This window comes from Sminthopsis crassicaudata, chromosome 1, assembly GCF_048593235.1.
Source record: "Sminthopsis crassicaudata isolate SCR6 chromosome 1, ASM4859323v1, whole genome shotgun sequence".
Lineage (NCBI taxonomy): Eukaryota > Metazoa > Chordata > Mammalia > Dasyuromorphia > Dasyuridae > Sminthopsis > Sminthopsis crassicaudata.
In genome coordinates, this window is record NC_133617.1 from 606,410,276 (window position 1) to 606,433,151 (window position 22,876).

Below are 22,876 nucleotides of genomic sequence, written 5' to 3' on the forward strand. Positions count from 1 at the left end.
CTCTTTCCCCACCATGATTATGCATTTAGGGGAAACTGTAGGTTGAATGACCAGTATTACAAATAGAATGAGAGACAGAAAAAAAAAAAATTAATGAATTGTTCTTTTTAACAGTAAGAGTAGTGATATTGGGGCAGCTAGATGGCGCAGTGGATGGAGCACTGGCCCTGAAATCAGGAGGACCAGAGTTCAAATCTGGTCTTAGACACTTAACACTTTTAGCTGAGAAAGTCACTTAACCCCAATTGCCTCGGGGTGGGGGGAAAGTAGTGATATCCTTCAGTATGAATAAAAAAAAAATAATTTGGCTCAGTGTCCTACAATACTTTCACATAGCCTGGAAAACCCTCTACTTTGACAATGTTTTTTTTTTTTTTAATTTTCAAAATATATGCATAGATAGGTTTCAGTATTCACCCTTGCAAAATCTTTTGTTCCAAACTGTTTCCCCTCCTTTCTCCCTCATTCCCTTCCCTAGACAGTAATTCTTCTGTACATATTTTCATATTTATTATGCTGCACAAGAAAAATCAGCAAAAAGGAAAGAAAATGAGAAGAAAAAAAGGTGAACAATAGCAATAAAGGGGAAAGAGCCATGTTGTGATCTACATTCAATTCCCACAGTCAATAGAGATTAGACTGGGTGTAGATGGCTCTCTTCATCCACAAAACCATTGGAACTGGTTTGAATCATCTCATTGTTGAAAATGGCCACCTCCATCAGAATTGATCATCATATAGTATGTTGTTGAAGTATACAACGATCTCCTGGTCCTGCTCATTTCAGTCAGCATCAGTTCATGTAAGTCTCTCCAGGCTTTTCTGAAATCATCCTTGTTGGTCATTTCTTATAGAACAAAAATATTCCATAATATTCATGTACCATAATTTATTCAGCCATTCTCCAACTGATGGGCATCCACTTTCTTGTTTGACAATATTCTTAATTCTTCTTTTGCATGATTTACTCCCCTACCTTCTTGTACCCTTGCTTTTCTCAGCAAAGATGATTTTGCTTATAAGACTTAGATCTTTTTGTTATGCAAAAGAAAATTTTATTTCCATTTGGTATTCCTGTGTAAGCTTAACCTTCCTTAAAATCACAGGCTAGGTAGCCTGTTTTAAGGCAAAACATCACCTTGGCAGTATTGTTGTTTTTTTTTTCCCCCTCCATCAGGAGGTGCTCTTCCATGCCATCGCAGTTCTTTGAACCTATAAAATATCAACTCTGTTTATATCATCTCACTTATACTATTTCTTGTTTCTCTAAGTGTACTCTCCAAGTACTTACCACCTGTAGAATGATTTTATTAATGTAAAAAAAGTACATTTGTGTTATTTGAATATTTAAATTTTAAAATGGTTCACTAAGAGTTTAAAATACCCAACTTCTCTCATTTTTTAAATGCTTATTGATGGAACCCTGTCTTCCTAGAATCAGCTGGAGTCAGGATAATCAAAAGTCTTTATTCTAGGTCTTTAGAGGTTGCTGTCAGGGGATTAGATCTAGCAATCTCCACACCTCCTTCCTCTCTCTCACCGCCTGGAAAATGCCTCAATTTCCTCCTCCTACTCCACCCACTAATGTCACTTCCCCTCCTTTGTCCACACCCCTGATCCAGCCTGCACGGAATAGCTGGGGAGGGTCATCATTCAAACATGTTAATAGAGAATTGTCCAATTGGCTATTAGTCTCAAGTGCTCCATTATCCAAGTGCATTTGCTCTGTTCTAGCCCTTTACAGCTTATCATAGCTCTTTTGTGTCTTTTTATTCACTTATTCCAATCCCAAAAGTTTCCCATCCTTAGGGTTTCCATAATCTTTACTTACCTATAGCATCAGAATTCTTTGGATTACTTTTGATCCCAGTAGTTAATAAAATGATTTGCTCAAGAAAATATTAATGAATTGAAGAGACAATAAACTATTACTTTAGATACTTAAACTAGAATTTATTTAATGTAAATCCCTTTCAGTGATGGTCTAATATAATGTTAATGTAAGAGTCATAAGTGAAATGAAATTAAATAAAAATACTATATTGACAGTTGTTTGTTCTAAGCTTAATTCTCTGTAGAATGTGATATTATGTCTGTGGATAGATCCCAGGGTTTTGGTGAATATAGTGATGCAGGAGGCATGTTGGACTGTAATGTCAGGCAATCTGAGAACAAGGTTCAGCTCAAATAATGAGGGGAACTCAGAAAACCATTATGGACTAAAATTTCTACATTTGTAAAGATGAGGAAATGTTTCTAAAGTCCTTTTTTTTTTAAGCTTAATATTTCCAAAATTCTGTGTTTTAAAATAAAATTGGATTTTATCTCTTTGATTTGGATTGTATCTCCTTATATACTTTTTTTTTTTTGAGTTGTCAGATTTCTTTTTTTTTTTTTTAATTTTATTTAGAATTTTTTCCCCACAGTATATATGCATGAGTAATTTTTTAATATAATATTATCCCTTGTGTTCATTTTTCCAAATTATCCCCCCCTCCCTCCACTCTCTCCCCCCATGACAGGCAATCCCATACATTTTACATATGTTACAATATAACCTAGATACAATATATGTGTGTAAATACCATTTTCTTGTTGCACATTAAGTATTAGATTCCAAAGGTATAAGTAACCTGGGTAGATAGACAGTAGTGCTAACAATTTACATTCACTTCCCAGTGTTCCTTCTCTGGGTGTAGTTATTTCTGTCCATCATTGATCAACTGGAAGTGAGTTGGATCTTCTTTATGTTGAAGATATCCACTTCCATTAGAATACATCCTCATACAGTATTGTTGTTGAAGTGTATAGCGATCTTCTGGTTCTATTCATTTCACTCAGCATCAGTTGATGTAAGTCTCTCCAAGCCTCTCTGTATTCCTCCTACTGGTCATTTCTTACAGAGCAATAATATTCCATAACCTTCATATACCATAATTTACTCAACCATTCTCCAATTGATGGACATCCATTCATCTTCCAGTTTCTAGCTACAACAAAAAGGGCTGCTACAAACATTTTGGCACATACAGGTCCCTTTCCACTCTTTAGTATTTCTTTGGGATCCTAATAACAGCAATGCTGGGTCAAAGGGTATGCACAGTTTGACAACTTTTTGGGCATAATTCCAGATTGCTCTCCAGAATGGTTGGATTCTTTCACAACTCCACCAACAATGTATCAGTGTCCCAGTTTTCCCACATCCCCTCCAACATTCATCATTATTTGTTCCTGTCATCTTAGCCAATCTGACAGGTGTGTAGTGGTATCTCAGAGTTGTCTTAATTTGCATTTCTCTGATCAGTAGTGATTTCCTTATAGACTTTCTATGAGAACATCTTACATCATTTTGATTTAGAATATTTCTGGAAAAGCTGCTGTGAATTTGAAGATGTCATGTAATTGATTTTTTAAAAAATGTAATTGATTTTTAAATCAATCATTAAACTACATCTCAGGCAAGCTGAAAGTGATAGAATCATTGATAGAAGTTATTTAAGTGTAACCTGCCAGAAGAATGTTATTTTGTCATCAAAAGTTTTATATTTTTAATTTATTTTATATTTAGCATCTTTTTTATTTTTAGACTTTTCGATATATGGATCTCTTTTTGTACAAAGTACAAAGATATCACTGCTTTATGATGTTAGCTTGGGATTTAATATCTAACCATCAACTTCAACTATACATGGTTTACTGTAGATTTCAAAGTTCATGTAGTTCTTTCCTGCTTGTCTTTCTGTCTCTGTCTCTGTCTCTCTGTCTTTCTGTCTCTCTTTAAAAATCATTTATATTAAACAAGTTAACATAGTGACTGTGTCTGAAAATGTATGTTATTCTGTACTTTGAATCTATCACCTTTCTGCCAAGGGGTGGGAAGCACTTCATTATCAGCATTCTGGAATCTTCCCATTTGCTGTTCAGATTTTTTATAGTTGTTTAACTTTACAGTGTATTAGTTGTTACACAACTCATTCTCTTCTGTTCATGTCATTCTGCATCATTTAAAATAGGTTCTTTTTTTGTGTGTGTTGCTTAGGATTCAACCATTCCCTAATTGTTGGACATCCTTTCTTTCTCCCCCGATACAGATTCTGATAATTTCCCTTTTCTTCTGACCTACATGGTCAGAGTGAATATGATCATGTATAAAACCAGTAGTTTTATTGTTTTAACTGAAAAATCCTAATGAAATATTGGTTGAACTGGTTGAACCTGCTTACATGAAGAAAGATTGTGGCTGCAGGATGTTTTTCATAGGGATTGCATTTGTTTTCAAAACAAGAGTCACTTGAAAAATCTAGCTGTGGTCATAATTTTGTGAAACTAGGTAAGAATAGTATCTTCTGCCATATTCTTCAATACATTCTAAATGTATACTTGACCTGAATATTAAATATAGTACCCTTGAAAGATGTAGTACTAATTAAAAAAAAGGTTATAGGCAGTTATGAAAGATGAAATATTAATAATAGCAGCTAGCATTTCTGTAGTATGTTCTGTGTGTCAGGCAGTTTGTATTTTACAAATGTTATTTGATTCAACTTTTGTGATAGATAAGTGTGATTATTATATCCTCATTTTATAGATGAGGAAATGGAGACAGATTTTAAATGACTTGCCCAAATTTACATAACTAGTAGCATCTGAAGTGGGATTGGAACTCAGGTTTTCCTGTCTCTAGGCCCAGTTATCTATTTTATACACTGGACCATCTAATCACTCTTAAGATGATGAAATTAAAAAATAAAACTAATGCAATCTAGCTTAAAAAGGGAAGTGAACAAATGGTATATTTTAGTGTCATATTTCTTAAATAAGTGGTGTTCAAAACACCAAAACCGAAAGCCATTCTCTGAGAAATTTGTGATTATTAGAATGGGAATGAGCAGTTCTAAAAAGAATTGTTTATTTGTTAAATTAAAATTAAACTATTACACTAAAAATAAAACCTTCAAAAGCCTTGTAAGAATGACCCCAATCACTAAGAAAAAAATGCAAATAAAACAACCTTGAGATTGCATTTTAACACCTGGCAAAGTGTCAAAGATGATAAAGAAGAGAACAGTCAGTGTTGGATGGGTTATGAAACTTCATTCTATATGAAAAAATTAAGAACTAGGAAGAGGGCAAATGGGGAGATTCCAGAATGTTGATAATGAAGTAATATTTCCTACCCCTTGGCAGAAAGGTGATGGATTCAAAGTACAGAATAACATACAGAATGCACACTTGTATATTCATCGTTGGTGGAACTATGAAACAGTACAACCATTTTGAAATTAGGCAAATACAGTAACTAAAATGTTCTTTCTTTTTTGACATAGAGATTGAACTACTTGTCTGACACTCCAAGGGAGATTATTAATAAGAAGACAGTCCCTGCTTATACCAGAATATTTTTATAGAACTTTGGTAACAAAGAAATGGCAATAGCATGGGAAGATCTCTCAGCTTTGACAGAGTCAAGAAAATGGTTTACATGTGATATCCACAAAGCAGAAAGAGCAACCCCAGAATAGTTGACAATGACTAATTAAGAACAGGCAAAAATGGCTTCATTAGTAACTTAAAGTCTGCTTGTCAGTCTCAATTTTGATGTTTCTTACACAGTCCACAAGAGATTATATAGCAATACAATTACTCTTTTGACTTCATGAAATTTCTGCGGTCCTTGGTGAGAGTGTGATTTTTAAAGTCTTGTCTCTTTGCATTTGGTGCAGTATATTGTCTGTTGGTTTTCCGAATCTCATAAGAAGTTTTGTTTCCTGATCCAGGCAGCCTGTGGGCTGTGTTGTTTCAAACAAAACTGCTTTTACATTTGGGTCAACCTACTGTTGCTTGTCTAAGAAATAAATTTTGAGGCAGAACATTTCAAGCAGATTTACTGGGGTAGTGTTCTACTTTTATTAAGAAGTTTTCAACCTGGAATTGGAGGAAACACAGAAATGTCACATTTGTATGAAAAGATTAATTATTTAGTATCTTCCATCAGAAATTTATTTCTTCCTTTACTCCATGTGAACAGGTCCTTCTTGCCAAAGTTATAATCTCTCTATGTGCCCAAGTGAACACATTCCTTTGCATTTTTTTCCAGCAGATTGCCGAGTCATTTAAGTTTCACTCTCTTGATCTACTGGCTGTTTCCCAGTTGTCTATAAACATGCCTATGTCTCACTCTTTAAAAAAAACCCATATTTGGGGGGAGTATAGGAAAAAATGAAAGTTATCAATTTTGGCAGATGATATAATGGTTTTTTGTTTAGAGAATCAGTGAAATAAACAAGTGAACTCTAGCAAAGTTAGAGGAAATAAAATAAACCTGCATAAATCATCCATATTTCTGTTTATTACCATCAGAATCTAGTGGGATGTGATAGAGTAGTAATTCTATTTAAAATAACCATAGAAACTATAAAATACTTGAAAATCTACATGCCAAGACCCTCCCACCCCCCACAAAGCGGTGATCTGTTTCCTTGTCTGTCTCTTTCTGTATGTTAATATGGTTATCAAATATTCTTGCAAATTCAATTTAAACAATTATAAAAATAATAATTATAGAGAGTCTGAGTCAATATAATAAAAATTATATACATCTTAAATTAATTTACTAATTCAGTTCGTTCCATAGTACCAGAATATTACTTTAAAGAACCAGCAAACAAAATAACAAAAATCATTAAACAAAAGATCTAATATTGAAAGATTTAATCTTAAATAGTATAAAGGAAAGAATACTTAAGAATGAAATTTAGAAATTCACTTGCAAGGAAATAGGGGCACAAGAATTGGCTATTTTGAGAACCTCCATTTCTGTCCATTTCCCAAGCTTTTTGTCAATTTTGATAGTAGTCTCAAGGGATTGCTCTTGTTTTGAGGAGCAAGTAGAGAATTACTCAGCTTTTCATTAACTGTCTTATAAAATTGCCTTAGCATGTAAATACCTTTGAAAAGTGACTATTTTGTATTGCAATGTCACCTAAGAAACAATTTTTCTTTATAGGATTTAGGGTTCTTGAACAGCCAGAGGCTTAACCATGGTTCAGTTCAGGTGCATTTTGTAGGAATCATTTGTTGTTTTGAGTATTTTGTTTTCATTATATAATTTTATGTATATTGGAAATTTAAATACTTTGAGTTTATTTAAATTGTTTTCTATGAGATGCTTCGGAGTATAGGTTACTATGAGTCGTGGGGGTATAATTTTAGTCCAGAAATTTCCTGTTTAGATTCTTAATTCAGTCATGTTTCTCTCATAATTGATGAGGCAACTTAAGTACCAGATTTTGGAGTGATGAGCAAGGTTCCTTGGGTTCTTTGTCTATTTCCAGGGAGAATTATGGACTAGTCAGTACAGAGGATGCTTTATCATACTTCCCCCCCACCCCTCTCTCTCTCTTTCTGTGTTTTTCTTTAAACAAAGCACACAAAGTATTGCTTCTTTTGGAGGATAAAGACCAAACTCTCTGAACAAAAAAGACAATATGCTCTAATCGTTAGGTGATTGTAGCACTTGGCTTCCAAGTGAGCCTTGTTAATTTACTTTTGAAGATTTCATTTATTTGTTTATTTATTTTGGCTGAGGTGATTAGGGTTAAGTGATTTGTCCAGGGTCATACAGCTAGGAAGTGTTAAGTGTCTGAGATCAGATTTGAACTCAGGTCCTCCTGAATTTAGGGATAGTGCTATTAACTTACTTTTAATCAATTTTTTTTTACTTTTACTCAATCCTGTAACTATCATTACAGCCTGGTGGCTGTATTGCCTGCTCTTAGAAGTTGGCCCTAGGCCCCTACAGTCTGGCTGTAAGATAACTAACTATGTCTAGTCCATATGGGCCCAACCCCAATGTTTCTTTTTATAGTGAAGTAGATGGATTAGTTTTCTCCATTTAAGAGCAGTGTCAAATATTCAGAAAGGAATTAGTTCACTTTTTTTTTTTTTTTTTTTTTTTTTTTTCCTGATCAGTTTTAGAGCCAGCCATTGTGAAATGCAGAAATGCTTTGGGCTTGTTTTTTTCCATCTCATTTACAGATGTTGCCGCCTTCCTCTTTAAGGAAGTTGTGAATAAACCAGATTTATCTGAGTTTTTCCAGAGTTTTAGAACTAGAAGGGACCTGTGAGATCAGATGCTTTAATCTTTAAAAATGAGGAAACTGAAGACTCAAAAGAAAGGATTTTTCCCAATGTTACACTGACTCTTTAATCAGTTTTTCTTATTACCTATTCTAATTCCTTTCATTTCTTTTTCTTTTATTGTTAAAGCTAACATTTCTGATATAATATTGAATAGTAATGGTGATAGTGGGCAACCTTGTTTCACCCCTGATTTTATTGAGAATGGTTCTAGTTTGTCCCTATTTACATATGATGCTTGCTGATGGTTTTAAATAGATGCTAATGATCATTTTAAGGAAATCTCCATTTATTCCATTACTCTCTCATGTTTTTAATAGGAATAGATATGAAGTTTGTCAAATGCTTTTTTTTGCATCTATTGAGATAATCTTTAATTTCTTTTTTCTTCTAGATTATCATTTTATTCTGGGCATTCTTCATTTTCAATGTACTGCATGCTGTTCCTCGCAGTAAGTATTTCCTATTTCTTACTCATATATACTGTCTAGTTTTAAGTTAATGCATTCAGTATGTGTATTTCTCCATGCTGTTTGACATGCAAAAGAAATTATCTAAGCAATTTCCAAGAGAGTTTTCTTTGGAGTCCATTGGATTTAGATGTCATCATATAGAGTTGAAATAATGGAAGGGATTTGGAGCCTGAGATATTAAGAGCCAAGGTATACCTTAATTTAGGAAGTCAAGAACACAGGGCGAACGAGCCATTTGTTATAGATATCCTCTCTGTGCTTTGGCCAAGGAACAATCAGTTTGAAGATAGGCTCTTAGAGGTGGCTTGTAGGGAAGACATGTAAGTAATGGGAAAGTAGGAAAGTCTAGCTTTTTGAGAGTCAGGGATTGTGATAAGAGTTGCAGCAGCCCAAACAGAGCCGGAGATGTCTCCTAGTAGGTTGCAATAAGAACCATTGGATTTGCTTTTCTCTAGGAATTTTATTTCCCCAAAACAGTTTTCCCAGCATTAGAAGCTGATGAATATCAGCATATTCTTAGAATATGATGAGGAAGACAGTAGCTTCTATACATTAGAAGAAAATTATTTTCAACTGCTTTCTTTCATCAACATAAAGCATGGGGCACAGGGGATTTGTCTTGCTTGATAACATAATGCCATGTTTCTCATTAAAAAGGAAACTGAGACCAGTTTTGTTCCCCTCAATCGGTAGATCTTCCCCTGTGGAGTGTCAAGTGTCTAAGGCTTTTAAAATAAAGGCAGCTGCTGGTTGCTTCACTCTGAGCAGGTTTTGGGCTGTCTTCCACTTTCTGACATATTTCCTAGGCTATTTTCCATTAATCTAAAACTGTTTTAACTCCTCATCTTTCTTCGAATCTCCTGGCATTAAATAGGATCAAAATCCTTAATCTGATTGATTGAATCAGGCTTTTGTAGCCTGTGCATTGCTCCATTTTCAGTCACTTCTACATTTTATGTCAGTATTTCCATGACTCCAAAATGAAGGTGTCAGAGGACTATTGAAACTTCCAGGGGAAAGGAGTGAAACCTATGCAAACCACTGAAATCTGGGCAAACCACTTTCTGTGGAAAGAGTGCGTTCCTGGCAACTATTTTGTTCATAAAATTAAGCTGCATTGAAGGGCTGGCTTGCTCTTTGTGGAAGCTATTTGGATAACTATATACCTTAGAACTGTGTAGTTACTCAAATGTCTGAGTCCAAATCACAGCATATTAAATGCTTTAACTCATGGTTAATAACTTTTTACAGATTTGCCAGCCTTTGTTATTTACATTCTCTAAATGAAATGCTGGGATACCACCTTATTGTTAGCCTTTGGAAAGCAAGTTTTTGGTGGTTTTCATATAATGGATTTAAAACAAAAGGAAACCTGTATGTAAATAAGAAACCTGGGTTTCTCATTTTTGACATTGAGGATATTGAAGCCTAGAGAAATGGTGACTTGCCCAGGATCACACAGCTAAAAAATGAAGAGCTATGATTTTTTTTTTTTTTCCCAGTTAACAAGCAATCATTTTTCCTTACCTCTCACTTCCTATTTCCCACTAAGGAAAAGAAAAATGAAATAAAAACAAAACCTTGTTTGACAGTCCCATTTAATTCTTTGTGACCCCATTTGGGATTTTCTTGGCAGATATATTGGAGTGGTTTGCCATTTCCTTCTCTGGCTCATTTTACAGATGAGGAAATTGAGGCAGACAGGGTTAAGTGACTTATCCAGGGTCACCCAGCTAGGAAGTATCTGAAGTCACACACTTTGAACTCAGGAAGAATCTCCCTGATTCTGATGAGGTTTAGAATTGGGGTAACTAAATGAAATTAGGTTTAATTGAGGTCTAGTGGCAGATTTGGGGAACAGGGAGTCAAATGGACCTCCCCTGTAATCCCTTTGGATTCAGCACAAGGATGCAGAGTTACATGAGGTCTAGTAGCGGCACAAGAGTCCCCTGTAAAGGAATTTACAGGCCTGAAAACCTAGATTGATAAAAGAGGTTTATTATGGGGTTTGGAAGTAAAGTTTAGTTAGTAAAGTTGAAGGTAGAGATAAGAGGGCACCAGAACCAAGGTTTCAGTGGACAGAGATCTTTGACATGCCAGGGGTAAAGCTGCCATGTTTGGGACCTCTGCAAAGAGAGGGCTCCAGAGTGGTTCTTTTATAATGAGAGATTTAGCTAAAGGGGACTGTGGGTGAAGTCCCAGGTTCGCTCCTGGCTGAGTTTCAGACAGGGTTAGAATTTGAATTGAATTCAATGGGTTTTGGGACTGAGCCAGATAAGGATGAAACTGTTTGTGCTTGGGGTGGAGTCCCCTCCCTGAGGCAGAGTCCAAGGAGGTTTTCTCTTTTAAGGATTTTTCAGAGTTTTGGGGTTTCCTCTTCATTTCCAGGACTAGTACTATATTACCTGTCTTAAAAAATGCATAATCAATTAAAATACATTCTTTCATGGGCTATCTCCAAAAATAGATGGTTTGTTCTGCATTTGAATGCAATACCTCATTGTCAAGTCACCTGCTGTATCATTGGTCTCTGGGGTTGTGATTATTTATTACATTGGTCAGAGTTTTTAAATTTTTCAAGATTATTTGTACTAAGTTGTTAGTATTATATAAATTGTTCCTTTGATTCCATATCATTTCCTAGAAGTCTTTCTAGGTTTTCTTTGAAGAACCGTTTTGTCATTTCTTATAATGTGATTATATTCTTATGCCATAATTTAATTTACCTATTCTCAAATTAATGGGCATCCCTTAGTTTCTGGTTCTTTTCCTTCACAACCAAAACTTTAAAAAGTATTTTTGTATGTATTTTCCTTTTATTTCTTATTCCTTTTCCTCTATCTTTGGACTGTAGGCCTCATATAGCTTCATAAAGGGTACAAATGCACAGTTTTGTGATTTGTGGGCTGGGCAGTAATAGTTGTAAATTGCTTTACAGAATGGCTGGACCAGTTTTCAGATCCCCGTGCACTAATGTTCATTTTTCCCTATGTCCCTCCTTTTATGTCAGTTTTTCTAATCTGACAGGTGGGAGATAGAAAGAACCAGGACTTGAACTGAGATTTCCTGATTTTAAATCCAGGAATTTTCATTCAACCTGTGTTCACTCACCTTTGTCCTTTTGTTTTGAAGCAGCTGCAACCTTTGGATGAGCATCAGTTATCTGCATCTGATGGGCCTTTGGTTGTAAGGTCATGATTTTGTCTGATTATTGCAGGACACTTTCCTTGCCTTGCTCTTCCAATTGAGGAGATGCTCCTCAATGAAGAGTGGGACACAGATTCCCCTACTAGTTTATTTTCTAGAGAACTTTCTTCTTTCCCTGTGGTATTGGGAGTGGATGTAATAACTGGAATTCCAAAAATCTGGAATTTTTGATGTGGCTTCTGCACTAATCAAGTTTAGTCTAGTCAGCGGCTGCTTTGTTGTCATCTAGTTAATTTCCTGAAACCTAAGGACCAGTTCTAATTGCTTGCATGTATGGAAATATGGTAATTTGTATTAATAACACAGTTGGAAGGTAGAATTATAGATTTGCAGTCATATTTTGCTGTGCTAAACTGGAAAAGAACATAGTTTCCTTAAGACAGCGATAGGAAAGCCAAAGGACTTAGAATCTTTCATCTGAAGGTCACTAAATACTTTAATGTATAGGTAGTACCAAGTGATCCATGGATTTTGATGGAGATTAATGAAAAAAATTCTTGGAGTTAAATTTCTTGCTTTCTGAGCTAGTAATTAATAATAGAAAAGCAGAATATAAGAATATTTAAGGTACTTTAAGGGTACATGTTGTGTCAGTTATCACAGTGCATTTTTAAAAAGATCCAAAAGAGGAAAAAAATAGAAAATGAGATGAAAATTTTATTTTCAAGCAAAATTATAAAATTTTTACATAATTTGATGCTTCTGCTCCTTCTGATGTTTAAAAGAATAAAAAATTGTTTTAAAATCTAGTACTCTAAAGACCTGGTATAACCCTTTGTTTTAAAGAACTTATATAGGCGCTATATGTATAAAATCCAGAATCACAACTTAAACACTTACTTTAGGGTCTTGGGGGAAGGAGTTGGGTGAAGAAAGACATATAGTGGTGTTGGACTCTTGTCTGGCAACTGTGAAGGACTTCTGTTTTACATTAATTGAATTTTTTAAAAAAGCACCAATGATACTAATTTAGCAGAAAGGAGTTTATTCCAACTATAGCTTATAGTTTCCTCTTTAAAACACATACCTACATCTATCTGAAAAATCGCTAAAGGGTATGTGACTTTTTTTTCCCTTTTTAGAGTATAATAAATAGCTTTCTAATTTCCTGAGTTTGTTTAGTAGGAGTGAAATTAATACAAAATGTATGTTTCTTTCCAAGTGATATAACATACACACCCTTACAAGAGAGAGAGAGAGAGAGAGAGAGAGAGAGAGAGAGAGAGAGAGAGAGAGAGACAGAGAGAGAGACAGAGAGAGAGAGAGAGAGAGAGAGAGAGAGAGAGAGAGAGAGAGAGAAGAGGGTAACCTGGCATAATAATAAATAAAATAAACTTCTTATAAAGAAATGGATAAACCTATTTTCTCTCTCTCTCTCTCTCTCTCTCTCTCTCTCTCTCTCTCTCTCTCTCTCTCTCTCTCTCTCTCTCTCTCTCTTTTTGGCTGAGACATTTGGGGTTAAGTGACTTGCCCAGGGTCACACAGCTAGAAAGTGTTAAGTGTCTGAGGCTAGATTTGAACTCAGGTCCTCCTGACTTCAGGGCTGGTGCTCTATCCACCGGGCCACCTAGCTGCCCCTCTCTCAATTTTTTTAAATGCAAAATTTTCCCCAGATTTTGAGTCTACTATTTTTTCTTTCTACCATAGGAATGGTCCTGGGAATGGATTAGCTATGGCCATTACTTGCCTCCTTTTTAATAGTAGTATATATCCTGAGCCCAATACTTTATCCTTTCTTCATTGCTCAGCATTCGAGGGATTTTTGCTAGTAAACAAAAATGCATTCTCTTGGGAAAAGATAAAGGCATTTAATATTTCCCTTCTACATTTTATTCTCTAGATTTGACTGCTTTGCATTTGTTCTTAAATTATGTGCAATTGGAGTTCTACGGCTATAATTCTGTTGTTCTCACAGTATGAGCAAATACTTTGGAGAAACAAGTACTCCTTTAAGTCTTGCCTGGCTATCTCTCCTACAACTTGTTTAATTGTCCATTTCTCCTCCTTATGTCCTGTGTACTGTTTTTGTTTGGCTGGGCAATTTGAATCTTTGGATATAAACAACATCCAAGGAGAATTGGCCTCGATGAATTGCTTCCATAAATCTGGCTAAAGCTGTGACCTTGCTAATACATTCTGAGCTTTTCCCACTGCCTTTTTTCAACTGTTCAGTAGAGGCTCATCAGCATGGCAACTTTACATACACATTTTTATCACTAAGTTCTCTTTCTTCCTAATTATGAGGTTGCCAAAGTGGAAGATAATGCTATTGAGGCTGCCAGATGTAACCAGTTGCTTTGAATAGAGAATCAATAAAGCTGGCATTCTTCTGTGGCAGATACCATGTTACACTGCCCATTCGGGGTCTTTTTTCTGTACTTGCAACACCATCTCCTTTGTAACTGAAGATCTGGCTTCACCTTTATTGATATGTAGAGGCTGCCAGGGGCATGATTTCTATTTGGAGTGGGGGGGGATCCCTGCCATTCTTTAACTCAGAAGGTCCTCAACATTTATCCTCCCCCAAAAAAAACCCAAAACAAAACAGGTTATGTAATGGGTAGAGCACAGGCCTCAGAATTAGGAAGATCTGAGTTCAGTCCAGTGTGAGACTAGCTATGTGACCCAGGGTGAACCAGTTTCTGTTTCCTCAAAGGGAAAATGGAGATGATGATTAAATTAATATTTGTAGAAGCCTTAACACAGTAGATCTTTAATAAATCCATCTTCCTCCTTTCCTCTCTCCCTCCCTTTCTTTTTTCTTTCCATCTATCTTAGTACTTTAGCAGCTGTGCATAGGGAGACTAGGAGAAAGTTATTTGAAATAGCCCAGGGGAGGGCCTGGACTTAGGATAGAACTTAGGATAGTAGTTAGAGATAAGGGAATGAATGGGAGCAATTTAGTGGGGATAGAAATGATAGGATTCAGCAATAACTAAATATTGGGGGGAAGGAGAGTGAAAAGTTAAGGATAACATGGAAGTTGTCAACCTCGCAACGCTTATGTTAAGAGATGGCGTCCTTGGCATAAACCAGGGAAGTTGGGGTGGGGGGGTAGGTTTTGGATGGAAAACAACGGAGTTCTGTTTTGGACACGATGAGTCTCAGATGTGTGTGGGTCCAGTTTGAAATGTCCATTAGGTGGCTAAAAGTATGTGACCAAAAATCAGCACAAGATGCTGGATCCCAACTCAGGGGCTCATGAGATCCTTGGTGGTCTCCATTTCTTTCTCTCATTCAGTCTTTATGTTCTGACTTATTTCTTGCTACCAACAGCCATACCTGGGATTTTCTTGTCTTTCAGAAAAACTTAAACTCATCTCCTCAAGCTATGGTCCTTTATTTTCTCTACCTTTCATAGCTCCAAACTAAAAACCTCTAGTGCAGGCCCTATATTTATATTTTATAACTTGGACCCCCCTTCTGACTCTTTCAGCAACTCCAGTTGTCGTGTCTTTCACACACCACTTGAGTCCTTGCTCACAGGAGGTCATAGTGACTAAGTCTCGGAACTGGCCACTCGCCTCCTGCTAGCAAGATCTTTTCCCACAAGGCACCCAGCATTTAGGGGGTGAGGAGATGGGGGTAGCAGCTCGAAGTGTGCCCTGTCAGTCAACAGCCCTACTGTATGCTGTGGGAGGGGGTCAGAGGGGAAGGAGAGAGGCTGGCCAGGGGCAGAGAGCCTGCTTGTGCATAGACAGGCTTGCTGTGGAGCCAGTTGTGGGCAAGAAGTAGGGTTTGGAGGAAGGGAGTTAGAGAAATAATAATAGGGAGTAAATTAACTTGACTAAATACAAGTTTTATGATTAAGTCTGTCAACCTCAGATGTAAAGCTTTAATGAAAACAAAAATCCAAATAAATAGTTTGGTTTTTTTTTTTTTTTTTTTTTTTAATGAGTCTTCTAAGTGAAACAGCTGTGTGCTGCATTTCACTGAATATCAGCAATGGAAATATTTACTTGACGTGGATGTTGGACTCGGTTTTCATTTCAGCCTCTGAATACACAGATGTCTTCTTGCTTTCCAGCCCTCACATTTATGTAAAACGTTTGACCGCAAAAAAATAAAATCCTTTGCAGATGACTCATCTTATTACCCTGGGCATCAGCCTCCAGGGCCAATCTTCAGTTGAAGCAGGACTCCATAGTCATTTAAAGATGGTTTTTGGTGGCCAAAAGCTTCCCAGTCATGAACTCCTGGCATCAGAGAATGACTTCAGTTAAAGCTTCTATTCCAAGGTGCAAGATGGAGTTGTTTACCCTAAAGAAAATGCACTGGGTATCGTTTCTGGCTTTTGAAATAGTCTCAAGGAAAGGACAGGAGGCAGGGGACAGGGTGTCTTTGGACACAGTACTTTCACTCTTGCTGTAATGTTTCCCCTTGGATGGGGCTAAATACAAAGCTGTACCTGAGACTCTGTGACCATATTCAATAGAAAAGCCTTAGAATGAGGATCATACTATTACTACTAAAGCGATATATTCCCCAAAATATTTTTTTCTTGATGTTGATTGCAACTCTTTTTAAGTTTTTTTTTTTTAATTTTAAGCTGCAAATTCTCTCTTTCTCCAAAGTCTTCCCACACCCACTGAGAAGGCAAGCAATGTGATATCAATTATGCATGTGAAATCATGCAAAACATATTTCCATATTAGCCATATTTTAAAAAGAGCAAGAAAAACAAAGAGTGAGGAAATTAAACTTCATTGTGCACTCAGAGTTCAGCAGTTTTCTCTTTGGAGATTAGGTAGCATTGTTTTCATCAGTTGCCTTGGATCAAAGTGACCAACTCCTTCACAGTTGATCATTATTACAAGATTATTGTTACTGCAAGCAATGATCTCCCAGGGAATCTCACATCACTTTATGTCACTCCATATTGGTCTTGCCATGTTTTTAGGAAACCATTCCCTTTGTGGCTTCCCATGGCACAGTATTCCATCACAATCTTGTTCAGCCTCTTCCCAGCTGATGGGCATCCACTCAATTTTCAATTCTTTGCCATTACAAAAAAGACCTGCTATAAATATTTTTATACATATAGGTCCTTTTATCTTTGTCCTCTTTGGGATACAGACCTAGTAGTGAATATCATTGGGTCAAAGGGTATACATAGTTTTATAACCCTTTGAGTCTAGTTTCAAATTGCTCTACATAAGGGTTGGACCAATTTACCACTCCATCAATGCATTAGTACATCTATTTTTCCCTCATCCCCTTTAGCATTTGCCATTTCTGATAGATATGAGGTACTACTTAAATCATTATAATTTGCCTTCTCTAATCAAAAGAGATTTACAGTATTTTTTCATGACCATAGTTTGGTTTCTCTTGAAAACTGCCTGATTATAGCCTTTGACTATTTATCATTTGGGGAACGGTTCTTATTTTCATAAATTTGATTCAGTTCCATATTTGTTATATATTTGAGAAATGAGGTCCTTATTGGAGAAATTAGCTGTATAAAATATTAATAGAACTGTCTATAGCACTTTTTAGCCAAAGGTGGTTTCCCTAATTAACTCTAGTAATTAGGTCTGTTTTTGCTTTTGTTTTGTCTGAGATCATGATTATTACCTCTGTCCTTTTTTTTTAAACCTCACTTGACGCATATTCAATTCTGCTCCAACCTTTTTAACTCTGTGTGTTTTCCTGTGTCTCTTCTGAATAATATATAGCTGGATTCTGTTTCCTAAGCCATTTTTCTATCAGCTTCTATTTATTTTTTTGGGGGGGAGGGTGAACTCATCATATTCACAGTAATGATTCTGTGTATTTTCCTATATATATCATCATCATCTTCTTATCTTCCTATTTTCCTGTTGAGTAAGTTATATTTCTATATATAACTGAGTGTCTATGTGTTTACTTTACTCTTTGGACCAATTCTTATGATAATAAGGTTCAAGCTTTGCCCCTATCCCTCCCTCCCATTTCCCCCACTATTATAAAAGCTTTTCCTTTCACCTTTTTTTTTTTTATGTGAGAAAGCATTCCTCATTCTACCTCTCTTGCCCCTTCGTCCAGTGAATTCCTCTTTCCTACTCCATTTTTCTTTTAGATCATTACAACATAATTGATTTATATCCATACCCTCTGTCATTGCAAACTCTTAACTGCCCTAAAAGTGATAAAGTTCTTGGGAGTTACATGTATCATTTTCCTTTATAGCAGTTTAATTTTATTCCTTATGATTATCTCTCACATTGTCCCCTTTTAAGCTTCTCTTGCGTCTGAGTTTGAATATAAAATGACATGCTTGAAAGTCCTCACTTTCATTTAATATCCGTTTTTTCTTTATTGTATTGAGTTTTGCTGGATAGGTTATTGTAATGTTCTCTCTAAAATGTAATGTTCCCTGGGAGCAGGTTTCTTGGGGGGCTTCTGGAGGCAGCCTTCCTTTTCAGTTCAGTAATCACCACAAGTGCAGCCAGGGATTAAAGTCCAAATCCTTTATTGTCTCCTTCAAAGTCTTGTCTCTTTCACTTTGGACTCAGCTAGTTTTTCTGGAGGCTTATCTTTCTCCTTGGTTCCTAGAGCTTGAACTCCCGCCTGCCTTCTCTGGCTTCTGAATCTCCCGGGCTTTGTACTTCAGCCTCCATCCAGCACAAAGGTGGAAGATGGAATGAATCTGTCTCAGCCTCTGAGAACTTCTAGTGCTCTTGTTTCTTCTGGCCCTGAGAGCTTCTAGCTTATATGCACTACACTGAGTATACTATACACCAGTCCTTATATCACTAGGAAACCATTATTTGTTGTATGATTAAATCAATGCTAAATTAGATTTAACCACTGTCTTCTCAAATCCACTTACTTAACACCTTGTTTCAAGTTCTGGCCCATAACAGGTTATTCTGCTCCTTTAATGTGGAAACCGATAAATCTCATGTGATTCTGACTATGGCTTCACAAGGTTGGAATTATTTCTTTATGGCTGCTTGAAGTATTTCTTTCTCTTTGACCTGGGAGCTCTAGAATTTGACCATTATATTCTTAGGAGTTTTCATTTTGGGATCTTTCAAAAGGTGTTTGGTGGATTCTTTCATTTTCTATTTTGTCTTCTGGGTCCAAGGTGTTACAGTAGTTTTCTTGATTAATTTCTTGAAATGCGTTATCTAGGCACTTTCTTTGATCATGGCTTTTAGTATAATTTTTTTTTTAAATTTTATTTCCCCCAGTTACATGTAGAAATAACCTTTTTTTTAATTGTTGTTACAAATTCACTAAAAAAACCTTTCCTTATGAATCATATTGGAAGAGAAAAATCGAAACAAAAGAAGAAAAAGGAAAAAAAATGAAAATATAGTATGTGTTGATTTACATTCAGTCTCTATAGATCTCTCTCTAGATGCAGATAGCATCTTTCATAGTTGATCATTGCAGTCTTGCTTTTGCTGTGTACAGTGTATTCCTGGTTCTGCTTGTTTTGCTCAGCATCAGGCTTTCTAAAATCAGCTTGTTCATCAGTTTTTATAGAACAATACTCCATTACTTTCATGTACTGTAACTTACTCAGACATTCCTGAACTTAGAGGCATCCTACTCTTTCACTAAATGGGCTCCTACAAACATTTTTGCACATGTGGGTCATTTGTTTCCTATGATAAATCAGGGAGGATTCAACCTCCCTAGGTTTCATTCTTGACTCCTCTCTCTACCTCCCACCCTGGTCCAGTCTATTGCTAATCCTTATTTATTCTACTTTAGAAACATCTGATATGTGTGTGCGCACAGAGCACCCTCTTCCCCCTTCCCCCATAGGCCTTTGTCACCTCAGCACTTCCTCAGCTAAAGGTGGCCTCTGGCTTCTTCCAGCCCAACATTCTCAGGATGCCCCCCTCTCCCGGGGGGCAGGGATTTTGCTTTTCTATGTATCCCCAGTGATTAGCACTGAGCTGGCTCCCTAGTGGGAACTCAGTAATGAGGGCTCCCTCTGCAGGAGGGAGCTGAGAGAATTTTCCCTGGTTTTTAAAACACTTTTCTCTCCTATAGCTGCTTGAAGTGGTCAGTTAGGAAATGACTTGTAGAAAGCTTGTTGGAGGGGGCAGTGCTGGGGGGGAGGAGGGAGAATGACATGATGGCATTCTTTTTAGTATTTGAGGAGAGGTGACAGGGAAAGAGTTGGACTTGTTCTACCTTGCCACAGACTAGGGATGGTGGTGATGTTGCAGAAGCACACATTTAGGCTCGATAGAGCCAACCTCTCCAGTGCTTGGAGTGGAAGGGAGATGGTTTGCTCTCATTCAAGGTCTTCAAACACAAGTTTATCTTGTACGTTATAGAACAAATCTGGTTCAGACTTCATAAAGTGTTTTTAAAAATAGTTGTTTCTGACCTTGTGACTCAGAATTGTCTGTGGGGTTCCCTCTTGGTACCCTACCCCATATTCTAAGTCAAAAACGAAGTTGTTTACTGACTAGAGCTTAATTTACAAAGGATCCTTATCTATGCGAGGAAAGCCAGCCTGGTTAGCCAGCTCCTTAGAGTTGTCTCCTCTCCGCACCAGGGCCTTTACTGGCTTAGTTTGTTTCCCTTCTGAAACATTCCACTCTCCTGTCACAAAGCAAGGATCCTTTTAGGGAATAGCTTTCTCCTTGTGTACAGGTAGCTAGAAACTCTCATTAGGTAGTACCTGGGGGCCAGGACAGTGACAGGGCTAGAGGACAACCTAAATTTCCAGCCTACAGCTGTCTCTTCAGGAATTTGGGGGGTTGTGGTAGTAAGAACAGATTTGTTCTTGACTTAAAGCAGCCCTGAGCATAATAGGTTGCCAAGTTTGGTGCGAGGAATCCCCAAAATTAAATGCCCTCCGAACTTACAGTGCATTGTCACATGAGGCACTGCTTTCTCTGTCTGAGGTGGTCTGAGTGATGCTCTTGATCAAGAATAGATTGTACTTTGAGCCCTGAGGCCCCTCCACCTCAGATTTGTTTCTGTGAACATTCAGTGATCATATTCTGATGATTCTTCTTAGTTCACTTCTTCCCTTGGATTTCCACTGTTACCAATACCTTACAGACTGTTTCTACCTCATTTCTTGTTTTCACAAGTTATTTTTAATTAAATATTTCCTATAGAATCAGTATATAATTTCTCTTTGGTTTTTAAAGCCCTTCATGACTTAGACCCTTCTTCCCTTTCTAATCTTCTTACATTTCCATCCTGTTTCTAGTGTCCCATGATTGTAGGTCCCTATCTTGCAGAAGTAACTCCATTTTCCTACTCGAAATTTTACTCAATGTACTTTACATGTTTAATACTCTCTTTGCTCATCCTTAGCTCCTGATTTTTTCCTCGTTTCCTTAAAATAGCTGGTTAAATTTCACATGCTGCAAGAAAACCTCAATATTAATGCCTTTACTTAAAAATTACCTCCCATTTATCTTTTGTTCACCTTGTATAATATCATAATTCTTTGCATGTTTATATTTCTCAGCATTGGTTACTTGAAAAGGTTGAATCTCTGCTTGGGTGATGATCATGGGAAGACTTGAAAGAAGGGAGAAAAATCTGGTAAAGGAAAAAGGAATCATAGAAGACTCCAGTGTCATCTATAGTAGATAACTCATTAAAGAAGTAGAGGGCATCCTCAGTCAGGGTGATAGTAATGAATTGTTTCATGTTTTGAACTTGAGGTGCTTGTTAGTACTTATGGGGTGAAGACAGAGTTTGGAATTTTCCACTTAGATAATTGAGAACAGGAGACTGGATCATTTTTTCCCCCTGCCTTTAGGGAAGGATAAATCCAATGGAACACATAGTGGCAAGCTAAGATTTCCTCATACTTGGCCTTCCCTTTCTCTCTAGTTGATTCTAACTTAAAGCAAAGCTGAGTTTCAGCAGACTCTGAATTTCAACCGAGCAGTTAACCCTCTATGAATGTGTCTGAGAAGGCTAAACCCACCAGTACCACATGATCGACTGTGAAGACATTGAGGGAAAGGACCAGCTTGCCCTTGCATAGGGCTTTCATGCAATGCTATTTCCCCTTTTGTATTAAAGCTTACTTATAGGGAAAAGGGATTCTGGGGCATCTGGATGACTTTGAACAAATCCCTTCACCTATTTAGTTCTGTTTTCTTAACTGTTAAGAGCATTTTTTCTGATGAAGGTCTCTTCTATTTCTAAATTTGTGATTTTTAGCCTGTCTCAAACCTCTTTTCATGGATAGCTTTTGGTGGGTGGTGAAAATTTTTTCATCAGATTTTTTCTTTATAATCTCTGCTTTCCCCAGCATTTTACCGTTTTCCTTAGAGGAGTGATGACTTCTCTCATGTAGCTCCTGGGTTGTTCTGTGATCCTTGGATATGATCCCAGTTACTTTACCACACCTCCTTCCTCCAGTACTTCTGCCAGCTTCCTGACCTTTGTGAATTGCCTTGTGTCCAGAAGCCTTTTTGCCACCATCTCAGATTGGGCTCCTTCCTGCTACATTTCTTTGCGTCCCTTCATCTTTCCCCTTATTGTCCAAACCTTCAACAATCTAATTGGCAAAAGTTTTCCTCTTTTTGGAGCAACTCAGCTGGAACTTCAATCTCTCACCTCTTTTATTTCTTTTGAGAGTTCCTTTCCTCTGTAATTTGGGAAATTCTGATTTTAAGGTTCTAAAGTCTTTAAGAATCTAAAGAAATGTTTTAAAAATAAGAACCACTGAAACCTACCAGTAGAATTGAGATGTTGCTTATCAACAAAGTATTTTGGGAGTAAAATATGACTATGCTCGGTAACACTTGTTTTTATACTATGCACTCCTGGAGGTGTCATTGATATTTGTCATTATTTCCCTAGTGCTTGTTTTATGTCTCTGTAGACCCTACTCTTAGGAGAGATTAACTGATTGTATTAACTCAGGCTATGTAAGAACTTTCAAGTCTACATCATTCAGAGACAATAAGGATATATCAGAAAGGGGAATAAGGAGATCCATAGTGAGCTCATTATGTGATTAACAAACCAGGGAGAGGGGATTGTTGTCAGGAGTTGGACTTGAGGTTCACATTATACTTGCTAATTCTCTGATGCCTGGATATGTTTTAATTTGAATAGGAAATGGCTGG

General features: G+C 36.8%; 1 protein-coding gene across 2 annotated transcripts in view; it reads left to right on the plus strand.

Moving 5' to 3' along the window:
• The window catches only part of PLPP1 (phospholipid phosphatase 1), a 113,651-nt gene that overhangs the window by 88,733 nt on the left and 2,042 nt on the right, over window positions 1-22,876 (plus strand). For both annotated transcript variants that reach the window (XM_074282503.1, XM_074282504.1), the window contains exon 4: window positions 8,534-8,591. In XM_074282503.1, coding sequence (XP_074138604.1) covers window positions 8,534-8,591 — 58 coding nt within the window. The remainder of the gene's footprint in view (window positions 1-8,533; window positions 8,592-22,876) is intronic.